This window comes from Mobula hypostoma, chromosome 10, assembly GCF_963921235.1.
Source record: "Mobula hypostoma chromosome 10, sMobHyp1.1, whole genome shotgun sequence".
Lineage (NCBI taxonomy): Eukaryota > Metazoa > Chordata > Chondrichthyes > Myliobatiformes > Myliobatidae > Mobula > Mobula hypostoma.
The window spans coordinates 89,371,923-89,389,930 of record NC_086106.1 but is presented as its reverse complement, the minus strand read 5'-3'; the positions used below and the strand labels follow the sequence as shown (position 1 = coordinate 89,389,930).

General features: G+C 40.1%; 1 protein-coding gene across 2 annotated transcripts in view; it reads right to left on the bottom strand.

The window, feature by feature from the left end:
• Positions 1 to 10,727: 10,727 nt before the first annotated feature.
• LOC134353028 (UDP-N-acetylglucosamine--peptide N-acetylglucosaminyltransferase 110 kDa subunit) overlaps positions 10,728 to 18,008 on the bottom strand; it is a 48,693-nt gene continuing 41,412 nt past the window's right edge. For both annotated transcript variants that reach the window (XM_063060828.1, XM_063060829.1), the window contains 2 exons: positions 14,273 to 14,396; positions 10,728 to 12,706 (listed from right to left, as the gene is read on the bottom strand). In XM_063060828.1, coding sequence (XP_062916898.1) covers positions 12,523 to 12,706; positions 14,273 to 14,396 — 308 coding nt within the window. In that variant the 3' untranslated portion in view covers positions 10,728 to 12,522. The remainder of the gene's footprint in view (positions 12,707 to 14,272; positions 14,397 to 18,008) is intronic.

The following is an 18,008-nucleotide window of genomic DNA, read 5'->3' as shown; positions in this document are numbered from 1 at the left end:
CCGCACGGAAGTGGTCACAACGTGGGGCGGGGCATCAATGACTGACAGCGGAGGGTTTAAATTACAGCCTCAGGCTCCAGAACCGCCCCTCATGGCAGTAAAGAGAAGAGGGCGTGTCTCAAATGGTGAGAGTCCTTAATGATTGCTGCCGCTTTCATATGGCACTGCCTTTTAAAGATGACCTCGATGGTGGGGAGGATTGGGCCCGTGATGGAGTTGATTGAGTGTACAGCCCTCTGCAGAGCCGTGGGTACCTGGAATGCTCTGCGGGGGCTGGTTGTGTAGGCAGATGCATTCAAGAGGCTCTTAGGGACACGAAGGTGCATAATATCGATACAGTAGCCCAATCCCCCTTCTGCCTGCACTAACTAGTTCAGCGCAACATTATGGGCTAAAAGCCCTGTGCTATCTTGTTTTATGTTCTGTCATCTGGACTAGGTTCAAAGTAGAGCTTGTCATAAGCACGAGTACATGTATGCGCAAGTGCAATGAAAAACTTAGTTGCTACTCGCAACTATGCACATAACATTCAAGCACTAAAGTTAATACATAACGTCTATAAGAAAGAACACAATTAGTGTTGCGAAATTGTAGTGATGATTTGCCAGATGATCTAACAGCTTTTAAAAAGACTTGCAACCCAAGCAAGATTCTTCTCTAAAGATCCCATTTACCCGCTTGAGATCAAGATTCCCTTTCCATGTTTTCCTAGCCAAATATTTTTTTATTTTGTAGTAAATATCTAACATTTAATACATTTTACACTAACTAGTGTACCTGCTGCTACTTCCAGGGAACCATATTCCATCCCATCGTTCTTTTCAACAAAAAGTTCTTGGATCCAACCATACTATATATACATCCCAGCCTTAAAGTTGTCCGATTTAAATGCCACTTGCAACTGGCTTGTCCATTTTCCCAATTGCTTTATATCTTATTACAGCCTTAGACAACTTACTTCACTCTCCATTTTCCCATCAGCATTAACATCATATGCAGCTTTATTAATCATACCACCTAAGTTCTCAACCCAATCTTTAGTGTTTGGTAAACAGAGTCCAACACACATCCCTGCAGCATATCACTGGTCACAGGCCTCCAATCTGGAGAAAAACAACTCTCCACCATCTTCCTTCAAGCAGGTTTCAATTATACTAGTGCCGAAGAAGAATGTGGTAACCTGCCACTTCTATAGATGTGTGATGGAGAGTATATTGATTGGCTGCATCACAGCCTGGTATAGAAACATCAATGCCTTTAATCCTGCAAGTCATGGATACGGTGCAGTCCATCACGGGTAAAACTCTGCCCACCATTAAGCGCATCTACGTGGAGCATTGTCACAGAACAACAATTAAACAAAAGTTTCATTAATCTTTCCAAATTTTTTTAATCCTAAATGTGTTCTCAAAATTAGTTACCACTCAGTTTCCCTTCTCAATCCCAACATTTGCTGACATCGTTAGCCACACTCTCCTTGGATATCAACTCTGCACTTCAGATTAACCAGTTCTTAACCTGCAAACCAATATAAAATCTTCAATCTTCCTTTTTTCACAAAAGGTACATGGAGAAATTATATCCATGAAGTGCTGCTGGTCCTTTAATCATGCGCCTGAACAAAGTACAGTACCAGCAAAGGAACAAATAATATTTTTGGATACTGACAGTCTGCTACATTTGATGATTGTAATACTGTTGTAATTGTGATCAAAGTCACCAGAGAAACACTGAAGCTGATAAGATAGAAGTCCTTACTCGTCACAAAGATCTGGGATTCTCACAGAGACACTCTCAGTAAAGTCGACTGTACCGCTTCCTAGAGATGCTTCCTGGCCTGCTGTGCTCACCAGCAACTTTGATGTGTGTTGCTTGAATTTTCAGCATCTGCAGAATTCCTCGTGTTTACCTCAGTAAAGGTACATCACTTTTTTATGCCCTTAATATCCAAGATAACGATAACTGATACAATACAGTTTCAATAGTTGCAATTACATTGTTTTCTTTAATATTTAGGGTTCATAATGCTTCCTTTGAATTACATATCTACAGCGACAGCTGTCTGAATGTTTGAACCCCTTTGTCACAGAGTAATTCACACAAATCGTCTAAAAACATAGAGGCAGAAATTCCAGACACTCAAAATTGATAAGTACACAAACACAATTGATTGCCTATACCCGTCACCATGTTTGATGTGCTAAGTAACAACATCTGTCCAGTCTGCCAACTTGCACTCTAGTCACAATGGTCCAAATAACTTAGCTATGTTGCCTGGTTTGATGCAAGACAATTAACACAACCTCATTGTCTGTGGAGCAGTCTGTGCTCTTAGCTTCAATTTATTGCTTGAAATTTACAAAACAAATTAAGACTAATTGCAAGCTTCCTGAACTTAATTATATTCACAATAAGAACTGAACCTGGTTCTTGTTTGAATTAATATCTGCCATATTCATTTAACTCCAGAATACGCCCAAACAATGTTATCTTAAAGTATCTACAGTGCCTTGTAAAAGTATTCAGCCCCCAGCCCTTTATTCACATAAATAAGTATTACATAGAGGATTTTGATCAATTTAATTGAGAATTTTTGTTTGTGAATCACATGCTCCTTTTCCCTATAATAGAGCCCCCCAAAAAAGGACAGAAAAACTAAACTTTCAAAAATGAAATGTTATCAGTTCATAAGTATTCATCCCCCTTTGCTCAGTACATAGTTAAACCATTTCTTGCAGCTATTACAGATAAGACTATTAGCTTTGCACAATGTGATGGAGCAAGATTTACCCATTCCTCCTTGCAAACTTGCTCAAGCTGTGCCAGGTTAGTTAGGGAGCAGTGGTGTACAGCAGTCTTGAGGTCTTGCAAGATATATTTGATTAGGTTAAGGTCAGGATCTGACTCTGCCATTCAAAGACATCAATTTTCTTCGTTTGAAGCCACTCCATAGTTGCTCTGATAGTGTGTTTTGGGTTGTTGTCCTGCTGAAAGACAAACTTCCTGCCCAGTTTAATCTTTCTGGCAGAGGCTAGCAAGTTTTTATCCAGGAACACTCTGTACTAAGCAACATCAATTGTCCCATCAATCCTGACTAGATTTCCAGTCCCTGCTGCTGAAAGGGACATAGTGATGGTGTTTCATGGTTTATTGCACGGTATTAGATTTACACCACACATACCACTTAATGTTGATGTGAAAAAGTTCCACTTCAGTCTCATCCAACCACAAACCCTTCTTCTACATCTTCATTGTATCTTCTAAGTGACACTTTACAAAGTCTTTACAGGCAACGATATCCTTCTTTAGCCAGGGCTTCTTCCTTGTCATTCCTTAAATACCCCTTTTTATGCAAGGCTTTTAGAGATTGTGGGGCCATGAACTTCATCTCCAGTTGCAGAGACTGATTTCTGCAGCTCACTCAGTGACTGTTGGTGTCACTGTAGCCTCTCTTATAAGTGTCATTCTTCTCTGGTGACCAAGTTTAGAGGGGCAGTCTGACCAAGACAATATGGCTGTCATTTCATATTTTTTCCATGATGAACTACATGGAGCTCTGAGGTTTGTTCAGTGCCTTTGAGATGGTCTTGTACCCTTCCCCAATTTTGTGCTTCTCTATTATCATTTCCCTGAATTGCCTTGACTGCTTTTTTGACTTCATTTTGATTTGGTCTGTTGAAAATCTACCATACCATTGGACCTTACAGAGAGAGGGAATTGGGAGGAGAGACTGAGGCTGACACTGCACAACTCTCCCTCACTTAAATCCAAACCACACGCTTGTCTCAACATCATCATAATGGTGTTGAGGTCCTCATCGACGTGATGGATGAACACACACACACACACAGGGTATTATTCAAGTGATCCTCCAATTTTCTACATCAACAAATTGGGTGAGTTGGTAAGGCAATACACGGTATTCAATCTGAGGAAAGTTAGCATAATAATTACAAAGGGGATGAATACTTTTTCAGCCTCACAATTTTGAGGCAAAATAGTTGTGGGAGCTAAATACCTTTTCAAGGCACTATAGTATTACATTTCACTTGTTCCAAATTATGTCCATATGTCAACAGCAAAATAACCAAAAATGTATTTTTTTTTACTCATATTAATTTGGTGACACTAATGGTGACCTTTTCCTGCCCCATTTCCTGCACCAAGAACAAGTCAAGGCATTGGGTTGTCAACACAGCTCAGCACATCACAGTAAGCAGCCTCCCCTCTATGGGCTGTCTAAACTTCTTACTGTCTCAGTCAAGCAGCCAGCATAATCAAAGACCCACCCACCCACCCAGACATTTTTTTTACTACACTCTCCCATCAAACAGAAAGGCAGCACATGTTTTACAGTACCAGTGACCCGAATTCAATTCCCGCCACTGTCTGTAGGGAATTTCTACTTTCTACTCGCAACCACCTGGGTTTCCTCCAGCTGTTCTGGTTTAACCCCACAGTCCAAAGGTGTACCGATTGGTAGGTAAACTGGTTACAGTAAATCGTTCTGTCATTAGGCTAGGGTTAAACTGGGGGCTGCTGGACAAACTCTGCAAATATAAAAGAGAAATTAATCATAAATAAATCACCAATAGACTGAACATGAGATGAAGCGTCATTGACAGTGAGTCCATAGGTTGTGTGATCAGTTCAGTGATGGGGCAAGTGAAGTTATCCCCTCTGGTTCAAGAGCCTGATGTCTGAGGGGTAACAACTATTCCTGAACATAGTGGCGAGAGTCCTGAGGCTCCTGTACCTTCTTCCTGATAGCAACAGGTAGGAGAGCAAACACAGGTGATGGGGGTCCATGATGATGGATGCTGCTTTCATGCGACAGCACTCCGTGTAGATGTGCTTAACAGTAGAAATGGATTGGGCCATATCCACTACTTTTTGTAGGATCTTCTGTTCAAGGGCATTGGTGTTTCCATACCAGGCTGTAATGCAGCCCATCAATGTACTCTCCAATACATATCTATAGAAAATAGTCAAAGTTTTAAATGTCATGCCAAATCTTCGCAAAATCCTAAGTAGAGGTGCTACTACACACTTGCTGAAGGCAATAATCATCTCCTTGGTCTTGCTGATATTGAATAAGAGGATGTTGTTGTGGCTCCACTCAGCCAGAATTTCAATCTCTCTCCTATATGCAGATTCATTACCACCTTTGATTTGGCCAACAGTGGTGTCATAAGCAAACTTAAGTAAGGCATTGGAGCTTAGCCACACAGTCGTAAGTTAAAACAAGTAGAGCAGGGGGCTAAGCACACAGCCTTATGGTTCATCCAGGGCTTCTGGTTGGAGAAGACTCCGAATAATTTTGAGGTGACACACTCATCTACAACTGTTTTGATATAAAGCCCATGGCAGCTGGGGTGAATTCATTGAGATCCACAGAGGAGTCCTTGAAGAAAACAGCCCGGTCCACCAATTTGAAGCAATCCCGTAGCCACTCACTCCTGTGACCACATCTTCATTGTTCTAATATCTGGAGCCTTGCTCTTTAACCTCTGCCGGTATGCAGGTAAGAGGAGGACAACCAAGTGACCAATTTCCCAAAATGCAGTCTGGGCATGGAACACCAGATATCCCTCATCTTAGTATAACAGTGGTCTAGTGTGTTAGGACCTCTGGTGCTACAGATTATTTGCTGATAATAATTGGGCAGTGATTTCTTCAAAGCAAGCTTGATTGAAATTCCGGACTATAATTTGAAATTCAGAAGGTGGACTGTTTGTTTGGTGTTGGCACCATGCAGTATCTCAAGTGCTTGATTACAGTCAACTGCTGGTGGTGTGTAAACTGCAGTTGGGATCATGGAGAACTCTCTTGATAAATGGGTGTTCGAGGTCGGGACAACACTAGTATGACAAGAACAGCACATTGGAGCACCATAGTGTTTATCATCAAATATACGCCTCAACCTTTCTGCCTTTTTCAAATAAGTAGCTCAGTACATCCTGTGTATCGAGAAGCCTTTGGATCTGATTGCCATATCTGGCGTACTCTTAAGTTAAAACTCGGTAAAACACGGAACACAACAATCCCTCATTTCCCTAAGATAGGGCAATCTTGCTGTTATGTTGTGTGAGGGGTCTCATCTCTCTGTGTATCAGCCCAGCTTGGAGTCCACACCCTCCTGCTCGCATCCAGCAAGGGCAATAAACTTTCATCTACACAAAGGTGCTAGACCTGCTTGCTTGAGAGTTAAGCGTGCTGAGTCCTCCAGAAGATCATAGAAACATAGAAAATAGGTGGAGTAGGCCATTCGGCCCTTCGAGCCTGCACCGCTATTCAGTATGATCATGGCTGATCATCCAACTCAGAACCCTGTACCTGCCTTCTCTCCATACCCCCTGATCCCTTTAGCCACAAGGGCCATATCTAACTCCCTCTTAAATATAGCCAATGAACTGGCCTCAACTGTTTCCTGTGGCAGAGAATTTCACAGATTCACCACTCTCTGTGTGAAGAAGTTTTTCCTCATCTCGGCCCTAAAAGGCTTCCCCTTTATCCTTAAACTGTGACCCCTCATTCTGGACTTCCCCAACATCGAGAACAATCTTCCTGCATCTAGCCTGTCCAATCCCTTTAGAATTTTATACGTTTCAATAAGATCTCCCCTCAATCTTCTAAATTCCAGTGAGTATAAACCTAGTCGATCCAGTCTTTCATCATATGAAAGTCCTGCCATCCCAGGAATCAATCTGGTAAACCTTCTTTGTACTCTCTCTATGGCCAGAATGTCTTTCCTCAGATTCGGGGACCAAAACTGCACACAATACTCCAGGTGTGGTCTCACCGAGGCCTTGTACAACTGCAGTAGTACCTCCCTGCTCCTGTACTCGAATCCTCTTGCTATGAATGCCAGAGCATATGAAATCTGTAGTTCATTAAGTCAATTCAAAAGTGTATTGCTCAATGGGAAACTACAGTTGCAAGTAAAAGTTTGTGAACCCTTTGCAATTACCCAGTTTCTGCTTTAATTACTCATAAAATGCCTGATCTTCATCCAAGTCACAATAATAGACAAACACAACCTGCCGAAACTAATAACAGATGAACAATTGTACTTTTCATGTCTTTATTGAACACACTGCTTAATCATTCACAGTCTAGGCTGGAAAAAATATGGGAACCCTTGTATTGAATAACTGGTAGAACCTCCCTTAGCAGCAATAACTTCCACCAAACATTTCCTGTAGCCGCTGATCAGACTTTCACAATGGCAACGAGGAATTTTACACCATTGTTAATTCATTGTTCCCTCAATGATTGAATTTGAATTGAATCGACTATTTCTTACATTCTTCACATACATGAGTAAAAATCTTCACATTATGTCTCTGTCTAAATGTACAATAGTACAGTAATTTATAATAAATAGAAGTCAATGTAACATGGAATACAGTCAAATCAGCGTGATTTATTCAGTCTGATGGCCTGGTGGAAAAAGCTGTCCCGGAGCCTGTTGGTCCTGGCTTTTATGTTGCGGTACCGTTTCCCAGATGGTAGCAGCTAGAATAGATTGTGGTTGGGGTAACTAAGTCCCCAATGATCCTACGGACCCTTTTTACACACCTGCCATTGTATATGTCCTGAATCATGGAAAGTTCACAACTACAGAGGCGCTGGGGTGTCTGCACCACTCTCTGCAGAGTTCTGCAATTAAGGGAGGTACAGTTCCTATACCACACAGTGATGCAGCCAGTCAGGATGCCACTGTAGAAAGTTCTTAGGATTTGGAGGCCCATACCAAACTTTTTCAACCATCTGCGGTGAAAGAGGTGCTGTTGTGCCTTTTTCACCACACAGCTACTGTGTGCAGACCACGTGGGGTCCTTGGTGATGTGGATACCGAGGAATCCGAAACATGATGTTCACCCTCTCAAACCCAAATCCATTGACCTGCTCTCCAGGCCCTGAGGCAGCAAAGCAGCCCCAAGCCATGATGCTCCTTTCATACCTTGCTTCACAGTTGGGATGAGGTTTTGGTGTTGGTGTGCAGTGCCCTTTTTCCTCCAAACAGCGGTGTGCTTTTCTGCCAAAAAGTTCATCCTTTGTCTTATCTGTCCACAAAACAAAGTTTCAGAAGTGTTGTGGAACATCCAGGTTTTTTTTTTGTTGCAAACTTGAGATGTGCAGTTTTTATTTGGAGGGCAGTGGTTTCCTGCATGGTGTCCTTCCATGAACACCATTCTTACTCAGTTTTTGTTATATGGATACATGAACAGAGACATTAGCAAGTTCTAGAGATTTTTGCAGGTCTTTTATTATTACCCTTGGGTTCTTTCACCTCCTTCAGCATTGTATGTTGTGCTCTTTGTGTGATCTTTGCAGGACACCCACTTGTAGGAAGAGTAGCAACAGTACTGAGTTTCATCCACTTGTAGTCAAGTTTCTCTTACTTGGACTGATGAACACTCAAGACTTTAGAAATGCTTTTGTAGCCTTTTCCAGTATCATGCATCTCTGCAATCCTTGAGGTCCTCTAAAAGTTGATTTGATCGAGGCGTGGTGCACAGAAACACATCTTTCTTGAGAAGAGCGGGCTCTGTCAGAAGCCAGACTGTATGTTTAATTTAGTAAGGGCACCTCTACAACCCACAACTCCAATCTTTTCTCACTGATTGGAACACCTGACTCCAAATAGCTTTTGTAGAAGGTATTACCCCAGAAATTCACATACTTTTTTTTAAAACCTAGACTGTGATTGCTTAAATGGTGTACTCAGTATTGATGAGAAGTACAATTGTTTGTATTTAGTTTAGGCAAATTGTGTTGGTCTATTATTGTGACACCAGGTACAGTATTTCAGGTTTAATATTACTGGCATGTGTTGTGAAACCTGTTACCTTTTATTTATATTTTAACATTATATTATAACAGATATTTAAAAAGGTGAGGTAGTGTTCAATGTCCATTTAGGAGTTGGGTGGCAGAGGGGAAGCAGCTGTTCCCGAATTGTTGAGTGTGTGCCTTCTGTACCTCCTTACTGATGGTAACAATAAGCAGGCATGTCCTGGGTGATGGGGGGTCCTTAATAATAGATGCTGCCTTTCCGAGGCACCGCTCTTTGAAGATGTCTTGGATACTATGGAGGTCAGTACCCAAGATGGAGCTGTGTCTAATTTTACAGCTTTCTGTAGCTTCTTTCAATCCTGTGCAGTAGCTCCCTCATACTAGACAGTGATGCAGCCTCTCGTTTTAGTTGATAAACCAAATTTCCGCAAATTCCTAATGGAATATAGCCACCACTTTACCTTTATAGCTGCATTGTTCTGTTGGGACCAGATTAGATCCTCAGATCTTGACACCAAGGAACTTGAGATTGCTCCATGTCTCCACTACTGATCCCTCTATGAAGATTGGTTTGTGTTCAATGTTGTCACTGCAACACCACTCAATAGGTACATTTTGCTCCTGTATGCCCTCTCGTCTCCATTTGAGATTCTGCCAACGATGGTTGTATCATTAGCAAATTTATAAATGGAATTTGAGCTAACCGAGCCACACAGTCATGGGTATACTGAGAGTAGAGCAGTGGGCTAAGCACACATTCCAGAAGTGCGCCAGTGTTGAACATCAGCGATGAAGAGATATTATTACCAATCCGCAAAGATTGTGGTCTTCCGGTTAAGTAAGTGGAGGATCCAACTGCAAAGGGAGGCACAGAGGCTCAGGTTCTGTAGCTTATCTATCAGGACTGTGGGAATGATGGTGTTAAATGCTGAGCTATAGTCAATGAACAGCATCGTGACATAGCTCAATGTACCGTGTAACGATTTGATCTGTATAAATAATATGTAGGGCAGGTTTTCCCACTATCTTGGTCCATGTGACAATAAACCAATAGCAATACATTTGTGTCCTTGGCAATGTCATCCGAAAACATAGGATTAGTTGCCACATACACACCATATGCTTTCAGAATACCCCTTCATTACACATCCATTAGCTTAGCACATACCTCTTCCAAACACTGGAAACACCAAATTTTTCATATTTGATCCCAATCATAATCAACCTCAAGCCACAGACACTGTGGCAAATGGCCATAACTGAACCATTTCATTTACCATCTCAGTGTCAGAATTGACTTTGAGATGAAGTTTTCAGCTCACTTAATTTCTGGTGCAGGTGCTTTATTAATCTGAAATGACAACATTTTAAAGGCACGTAGATATGACAATCAACTTTTGTAACAAAACTTCTGTTGGTTACTTGTTTGTGTACTCAATGTACATGGACACTTAACTATCATCAGAGTCCCTTGTAGAGTAATGGAAAGGAAAGGTACGTCGCATCCGGAGTTTCTCCGGTTAGCGGACGATTTCCCTCCATGCCTCTCTGACATAGTGAGGAACCGCGTATGAAGCAAGTTACAGCAGTGGTTTGCCATTGCCTTCTGCCGCGTGAGTTTCCAAAGAGATCACCAGCTCGTAACCCAGCATGGATGGAAAGTGTGCAGGGGAGCCGGCTGGATTCGAACTCGGGACCTTTCGTCCCGAAGTCCGATGCTGTATGGTAGAAAAAATTTGCAGAAAAAGCAGCTTAGCAAATTTCAGAGCTGAAGTGGCAGGAATTTTTATCTGTGTTTACCTGCCAAATATTATAATAGTACTGTATAAATGGGTAAATATTTAAAAACTGATTTCAAATAAAAAATTTGTCAGTGACAAAGATCACACATATAAATAACAATAAAGAAATCAAAGGCATCTGGAGAAGCATTCAACTGCTTTATTATTGTATGCAGATACATTAGATTCTCATTCACATGTACTTACAGCTTCATACTTAAACAGCCTGAAACGCAAACAATTCCAAAATTGGAGGAAGTCTTTTTAGCAACAAAATATGAATAAGATGCACGTTAAAATAGCTGATAATCAAAAGAATCTTTTAAAAAAATCTACAAGTAAAAATAACCACCTCGTGCGTATTATTACTTCATACCCAAGTGAACGACTTTTTAGAATATGCTCACCCGTATATGTTGTCATATCTCTCAGCTTCAGTACAAACCATATCACTGTTTATTTTTGTTAAATAAAGTTATCAATCCACTAAACATTATGAACCAGACATTATCTCTCTCCCCACCAGAGGTGCTTGGGAATTCCAGCTGCTAAAATCTGGTTTCATTATATATTAAACTAACTGGACTCTGTTTAATATCATTTTATGAAACTTTTGGATGAGCAACAAGAGGGAGAATCTAAGGTTAATATTTACAATCATGGTTTCTCCCATCTCCCAGCAAATCAATTAACCATCAAGTTGAAGTGATGAAGCCTCAAGTTGAAGTAACTCTTCATGCAGACCTGAGAATCAACTCTGAAAACAGTTTGGTTATACCCAAGAACATGTAAACTGAGAGCAAAAGAAAATCTTCCAAATACACCCACAAAGCTTTTCCACCAATTGAATATGTAAAATGAGAAAACTGTAGAATGCTGCTAAATCTACATAATATTAATAACAGATGGAATACTTACCTGGGGGCTAACCCTTAGCCCTTCACAAATGATCCTATAAAAATCAAATGAGTCCATTCAGTGAGGCAGAAGAACAACCACTCTCCCGATTAACTGCTTTTAATTATTCCAAATGGTTCCTGCACTGGGTCAGTCTTCAAAACTTCATTTCAGACCTCAGCGACAGCTGTTGCACTGCTACTCCATACAATTATTACACCTGCATGGTCATGCAAAGAAACGCATACTACAGCTTCATTCAAATTTATGGGACAGATAAGGAAATGCATTTCATTGCATCATTTGAGTTTGTGTCTGACACAATTAAATTCATCCAAATGCATATGTGAGCCACCATAGGACAACTGGTAATCTGGCGACAACATTTGAAGACCTGGAGCAAATAGCAACAAAGTTAAATTGTTCATTTGGCACACTTCCTTTTCATATTGAAAGCAAATTTTCAGCACAAACACAGATTTTGCAACCAAGAAGCCTACAAGGCAAAGAGCACAAAGGCTACCATGAAAGGGAGCCTATGGTGTATAAAAATAATTTGACAGACAGGTAAAAACATAATGCCACCTCTTTAAAGTGTTATTATAAGGCCTTAATAAACTTATCTGACCATCAGGCCTCCTCCTTCCGACATTCAAAAGGAAGCCTCTGCCATCCATTTGTACAGCAACGATTTGCTAATATCAGATTTTTAACATCAAATCACAAGTCTGAAGTCTTAGTTAAATATTACAAATATTTTCATTTTCATCCACTAGAATACCACTACTCAATTTAGATAAGTTGCATTTCTGCACAGGGTATGTTTGGGCCAATTCTGTTTTCACAGTTCAGTTCAAATAAAAAAAAGATTCTTCCAATGAACTGGCTCCAATCTTCAGTCACTCTGCGTTGGTATGAAATTCCATTATTGCCAGAATTTCTCATTTTAAAAATCTAAAACAATCATTGCCAAGGAAGTCTTGGAGCTAAGAGTGCAGATCAGTCTTCACATGTTAATTTGCCATACTTTACAAATGGAGTTTTAGGCAGTTTCATTGGTCTCCATAGCTTTAAATGGCTTGATTATGTGGTCTGGTTTATTGTTTGCTGCATAATGCTCCCACATTTGCATGTACAAACGCTCTAAATCCATAGTATATTGCTTGGTGTTGAACAACGGGCTGGTCACTCTTTGCTTCCACACCTTTCCACGGATCTTCTTTAGACTGTACAAAAACATTGTCAAAATCGTGTCAGGCTCACAAATTAAAGCTCTCTACATTCAAACACTGCCGCTACTATAATCTGCCAAATGTTCTATCCACTTCCTGCACTTGGCAGCTAAACAAAATGTACTGATGACCTAGAAAATCTAATGACAAAACTGAAGCCCTCTCTATGAAGTGTTATGTTATCCCATTTATCAGATTGTGGGTAGGTTATCTTGTATATCTAAACAATATAATACATCTTTTAAAGTTAAGTAATGAGCATCTCAACTAGAATTGGCATTCAATAACAAAATAGGTGGAGTCCTTAATTTTCCATTGTGAAATTTCAAACACAGATCTGTTTTACACTAGCAGATCATTCTAAAATTAATGGAAGTCTATGGTCTGTTCATTTCCAATCCATGAATCTCAGCTATATCCTAAAATTAAGCTGGTGTTCAAATATTGTTAAATCTTTCAATGAAATGGGAAACCACGATCAAATTTCAGTTTTTCAGTATCAGGAAAGCTGTTTTATTACAACAAAATATAATTGTAGTAAGTAGCACATCTTAATAGTAATTTAGCAAATTTATGAAGTACAGCATAAATCAAATTAATTTCAAGCATCTCTACAGATGGAGTATATAGGTGTTTGAAAACATTTATCTACCTACCTCAATTACATCTTAGATGTGGTTAAGTTGTTAGTTGTAGATATAATGCATTGCTATGTCAAGAGAATGCTAGACTGATATAGGGATAAAGATGTTCAACACTAGAAATACGCAAAAATTGAAAAGCATTTCTGGAAAGGAGGACTGAATTAATATTTCAAAAACTTTCTTGTTCTGATGAAAATTAAAACATTTAAAAGGGTGCAAGAAAAGTTACAAAGAAAGGAACAAAAGCAAGCCTGGTCAGCAGGAAAATACAATGACAAAAAGTAATAGTGCAAAGTAAAAGGGACGGTTACAGAACAAAAATAGAAAGATTGACAGGTTAACTTCTTCCTGATCAACAGGTGCCATCATTTGAAAGGAGCCAACAGAGAAAAAGAAACGCAGAGTAAGATTTCTGAAGTCCTGCTCTTCTGGATAAGATATGCTTTTGGCGGCTGCCTTTTCAAGTCAAATTGTCAGTTGTTCCCTACAACAGTTTACATTTAAAAAAAACCTCAACAGGCTATGAAAAAGAATAAACAGTCAATGTTCGGACCGAGTTCCTTCATTGCTGCTTGAATGAGTTCCTCCATTTTCTGTATGTTATTCTGGATTTCCAGTATCTGCAGAATCTTGTATTTGTACTTCAGTTTGTTGCTAACATTAAAGAGACTACTTTCAGGTCATGAAACTGTCCCTTTAAATGTTTAACATTAACAAAGATCATGAAATCATTGAATAATTAATTTCCAAGGTGAAGCAGGAGAGCTAACACCATACTAAGCTACTTTATTCGCAAATTGCAAGTTAGCCCTCCCCAAACTTGTTATTTAAGGTAACAAGTACCAACAGGAGATATGCACCAATAAAACATTAACAGCCACCCCCCCCCCCAAAAAGAGAGAAAATGAGAACGTACTATTCCATATCTGTGCCCAACATGGCAGCAATATCCTCATATTCTTGTCTGGTCTTTGCTATCAATTCTGGACATCCCAAGCATGTCAATTGTGAGGCAGCAACGCGAGATGCGAGTGTTTCCCCTGCAAGAAGGAAAAAAAAATTAATAGATTTTTAACTCATGCATGCATTAACAAACATGTGCTTTTCTTCAGTGATTTTCAGGTAAGACTTCCCCCAAGAAATGCAGATAGTTTGCACTGATTGGTCAGCATTTCCCTATGCAGAAGTCCAGAAGTACATACTTGAAGGAATGCAAGAGCCCCAAACAGGCCAATGGCTATTCGGACTTGGGAAAAGTTTCAGTGACTCCATTCATGTACTAGAGATAAACAGTTGCAGTATTATTCCTGTTTGTTAATACAATTAAGTTCACTTAACTTTTAATTACTTTTAGAAGTTAAGTAATTTAAAGAAATATTCCCAATATTTAGTATTTTTCAATACTCCTGGATTTCAGAGGCACTTATATTTTTGACAACTTTGCCAGCTGAAATAAAACTCAAGCACTATTAAAAGGGTTCTGTGTTCAACATCTTTCTCAATGGACCTTGTTCTCCCAATGGTACACAATGTCATTTACCTCTAGCAAACTCTATGCTACAGTGGATATTGCGAAGGGAATTGAGGCAAATTGGTTGAGGAAGCTACTAGTACATTATCGATTCAAGACAAACCTGGCTTTAGAGTGGTTAAATGAAAATGGACAGCTGACTGCTAGCAAACTTCCAGCAATTAGGTATACAGACTGCTCACTTTAGTGAAACTTGTTATATTTGGGTAATCGAAGTAAAGAACATATTTGGATCAAATACTGATCTGGAAATGAGTAGGAAAAACTTGAGATCAATATGCAAGTGCAGAGAAATGCGAAAAAAAGTGACAAGTACAGTAGTGTGTAAAAGTTACAGGCACATAGAAGAATTCTGTAAAGGGAAGATGCTTTCAAAAATAATGAAATGAAGTTTCTAATTATCAAAAAATTACTATAAAGAGCAGTAATCAGGAAAAAAGAACAAACTAAAAATCAATATCTGGTGTGACCACCAACACACATCAAAGTTGCTGGTGAACGCAGCATCTCTAGGAAGAGATACAGTCGACGTTTCAGGCCGAGGCCCTTCGTCAGGATCTGGTGTGACCAACCCTGCTTTTAAAATCACTATGCAGTTTATAAGAAACTCCGCTGGTAGGTTGTTCCAAGCATCTTGGAGAAGTTGCCACAGTTCTTCTGTCGACTTTGGATATCTTCCTTACTTCTCTCCCCCCCACCAGGTTTTCGCAGACAGCCTCAATGATGTTGAGATCAGGACTCTGTGGAGGCTATACCATTTGCTGCAGAACTCCTTGTTCTTTCTTTTTTTTTTGCACGTGAATGTTGGTGCTACAGTGTTTTTTTCATGCCTTTACAAGGCACAGAGCGAGAGAGACTGTGTGGCACACAACTTCTCACACAAACATTTCGCAGTATTTTCCCCCCTTTTATTTTACGAGGTCAAGTTGCGATCTCGACACTCAACCCGGCACGGATGGAAAGCGTACTCGGGAGCAGCCCTGATTGGGTTTGAACCCGGGAACATCCGTTCCAGAGTCTGACGCTGATGTCATTGCGCCAACAGCCGGCCCACTCCTTGTTCTTCTTTTCACCGAAGATAGTTCTTTATGACTTTGGTTATATCTTTGGGGTCACTGACTTGCGGCAGAATGAAGTTGTGACACTTTTCTGATCGTGTTGCGTGATGGATGAGAATCTGCTTGTACTTCTCAGCATTGAAGATCCCATTAATTCTGACCAAATCACCAACTCCATTTGCAGAAATGCAGACCCAAACCTGCAGGGAAACTCTGCCATGTTTCACTTTTGGCTGTAGACACTCATCCATGAAGTGCTCTCTACTGACAAACTGTCTCCTGTTTGAGTCAAAAATTTCAAATTTTGACTCAACAGCTCAGAGCACTTGCTGCCATTAGTCAGCACTCCAGTCCTTGTGTTTTTGTGCATAGGCGAGTCTCTTGGCTTTGTTTCTACTTCAGAGGAATGACTATTTGGCAGCAACTCTTCCACGAAGACCACTTCTGACAAGACTTCTCCAGACTAGAGGGGTGTTATTTGGTTCCAGTGATTTCTGTGTGTTCAGAGCTGATAACAGTGCTGAACTATTACCGATTTAGAAGGGACATCAGTTTGGTGTATCCCTCGTCTGCTGCACTCAGTTTCCATGGCCAGCCACTGCATTTCTGTTCCTCAACCACGCCCTTTCGTTATGCTTCTTCAAAAGAGCTTGGACAGCTTATCTTGAAACTCCTGTCTGCTACAAAATGTCTGCTTGGAGGGACCTTGCTGATGCAGGATGACTGTCTTATTGCTTTGCTCACTCTTGCCATGGTGTAAGAATTGATAACTTGATGGTTAAGCTATCATATCACCTTAAACAAACGTTTATGTTTCAGTAAATTAGTTTAGTTCATTCACCTCATTCTGCCATTGATCATTAGCACGATTGTTATCTTTGTTTAGTCATGCACTGGGCCATATAGCTACAAAGTAATCTAGTTTTTATTTGAAAATTGGTCTATTACTTAATGTTACTTTAACGAAATATTTAATTTCTTGGAAAATTAACACTTGCTCTTTTCTACTGACACTAATGTAGAAGACAAAAAAAACCCCATCTAAAAAAACCTTAATATTAAAAAAAATCTAGGATGCCAAACACTTTTGAATACTGTACTATTATGTCTCATCTTTCCCCAGCAGAAATGGCATATTTGCAAATTAATATACAAAATCAAATATAATACAAAGCAGTCATAAGATCATCATTTGTACAACATTTGCATCAAGAAACTGAAATAGAATCGCTCTTTTCTGAACAAGAGTAGTTACATAAAGATATCACAAATATCAAAGCAACACACACACAAAACGCTGGAGGAACTCAACAGGCCAGGCAACATCTATGGAAAAGAGTAAACAGTCGACGATTTGGGCAGAGACCCTTCATCAGACTGGAAAGAAAGAAGTCAAAGTTAGAAGGTGTGTGGGGGTGAAGAGACACAGTAGTAGCACAAGGTGATAGGTGAAACCCAGAGATGGGGAGGGTGTAAAGAGTTGGGAAGTTGATTGGTGAAAGAAGGGTTAAATTTCATTGCTCCTCCCCTTCACCATTCCTGTTCTCCCCCCAACTGTATCTCCTTACCTGCCCATCACCCCCCTCTGGTGCTCCTCCTTTCTTCCATGGTCTTCTATCCTCTCCTATTATATTCAACCCTTCTCCAGCCCTTTATCTCTTTTGCAAATCAACTTTACAGCTCTCTACTTCACCGGCCCCCCCCCAATTTCACTTACCACCTTGAACATCTTCCTCCTTCCCCCCCACATTCTTACTCTGACTTCTCCTTTCTTTTCAGTCCCCATGAAGAGTCTTGGCCCGAAATGCTGCCTCGCCTGCTGAGTTCTTCCAGCATTTTGTGTGTGTTGCCTCACAAATATCAATGTCAGTTCCTAAACTTGCTTGATAGGGTTATTACACAAACATGCCCAATGTGAACGGCTATAATGCTGTTACTGCAAGAATCTTAAATTCATCTTTCTCTCTCTGAACAGAAAGACTTCACATTTAAACTACTTTAATTCCATTTCCTGTACCACCTCCTTTCTAATCCTAATCTCTATGTAAATGCCTTTTCCTATC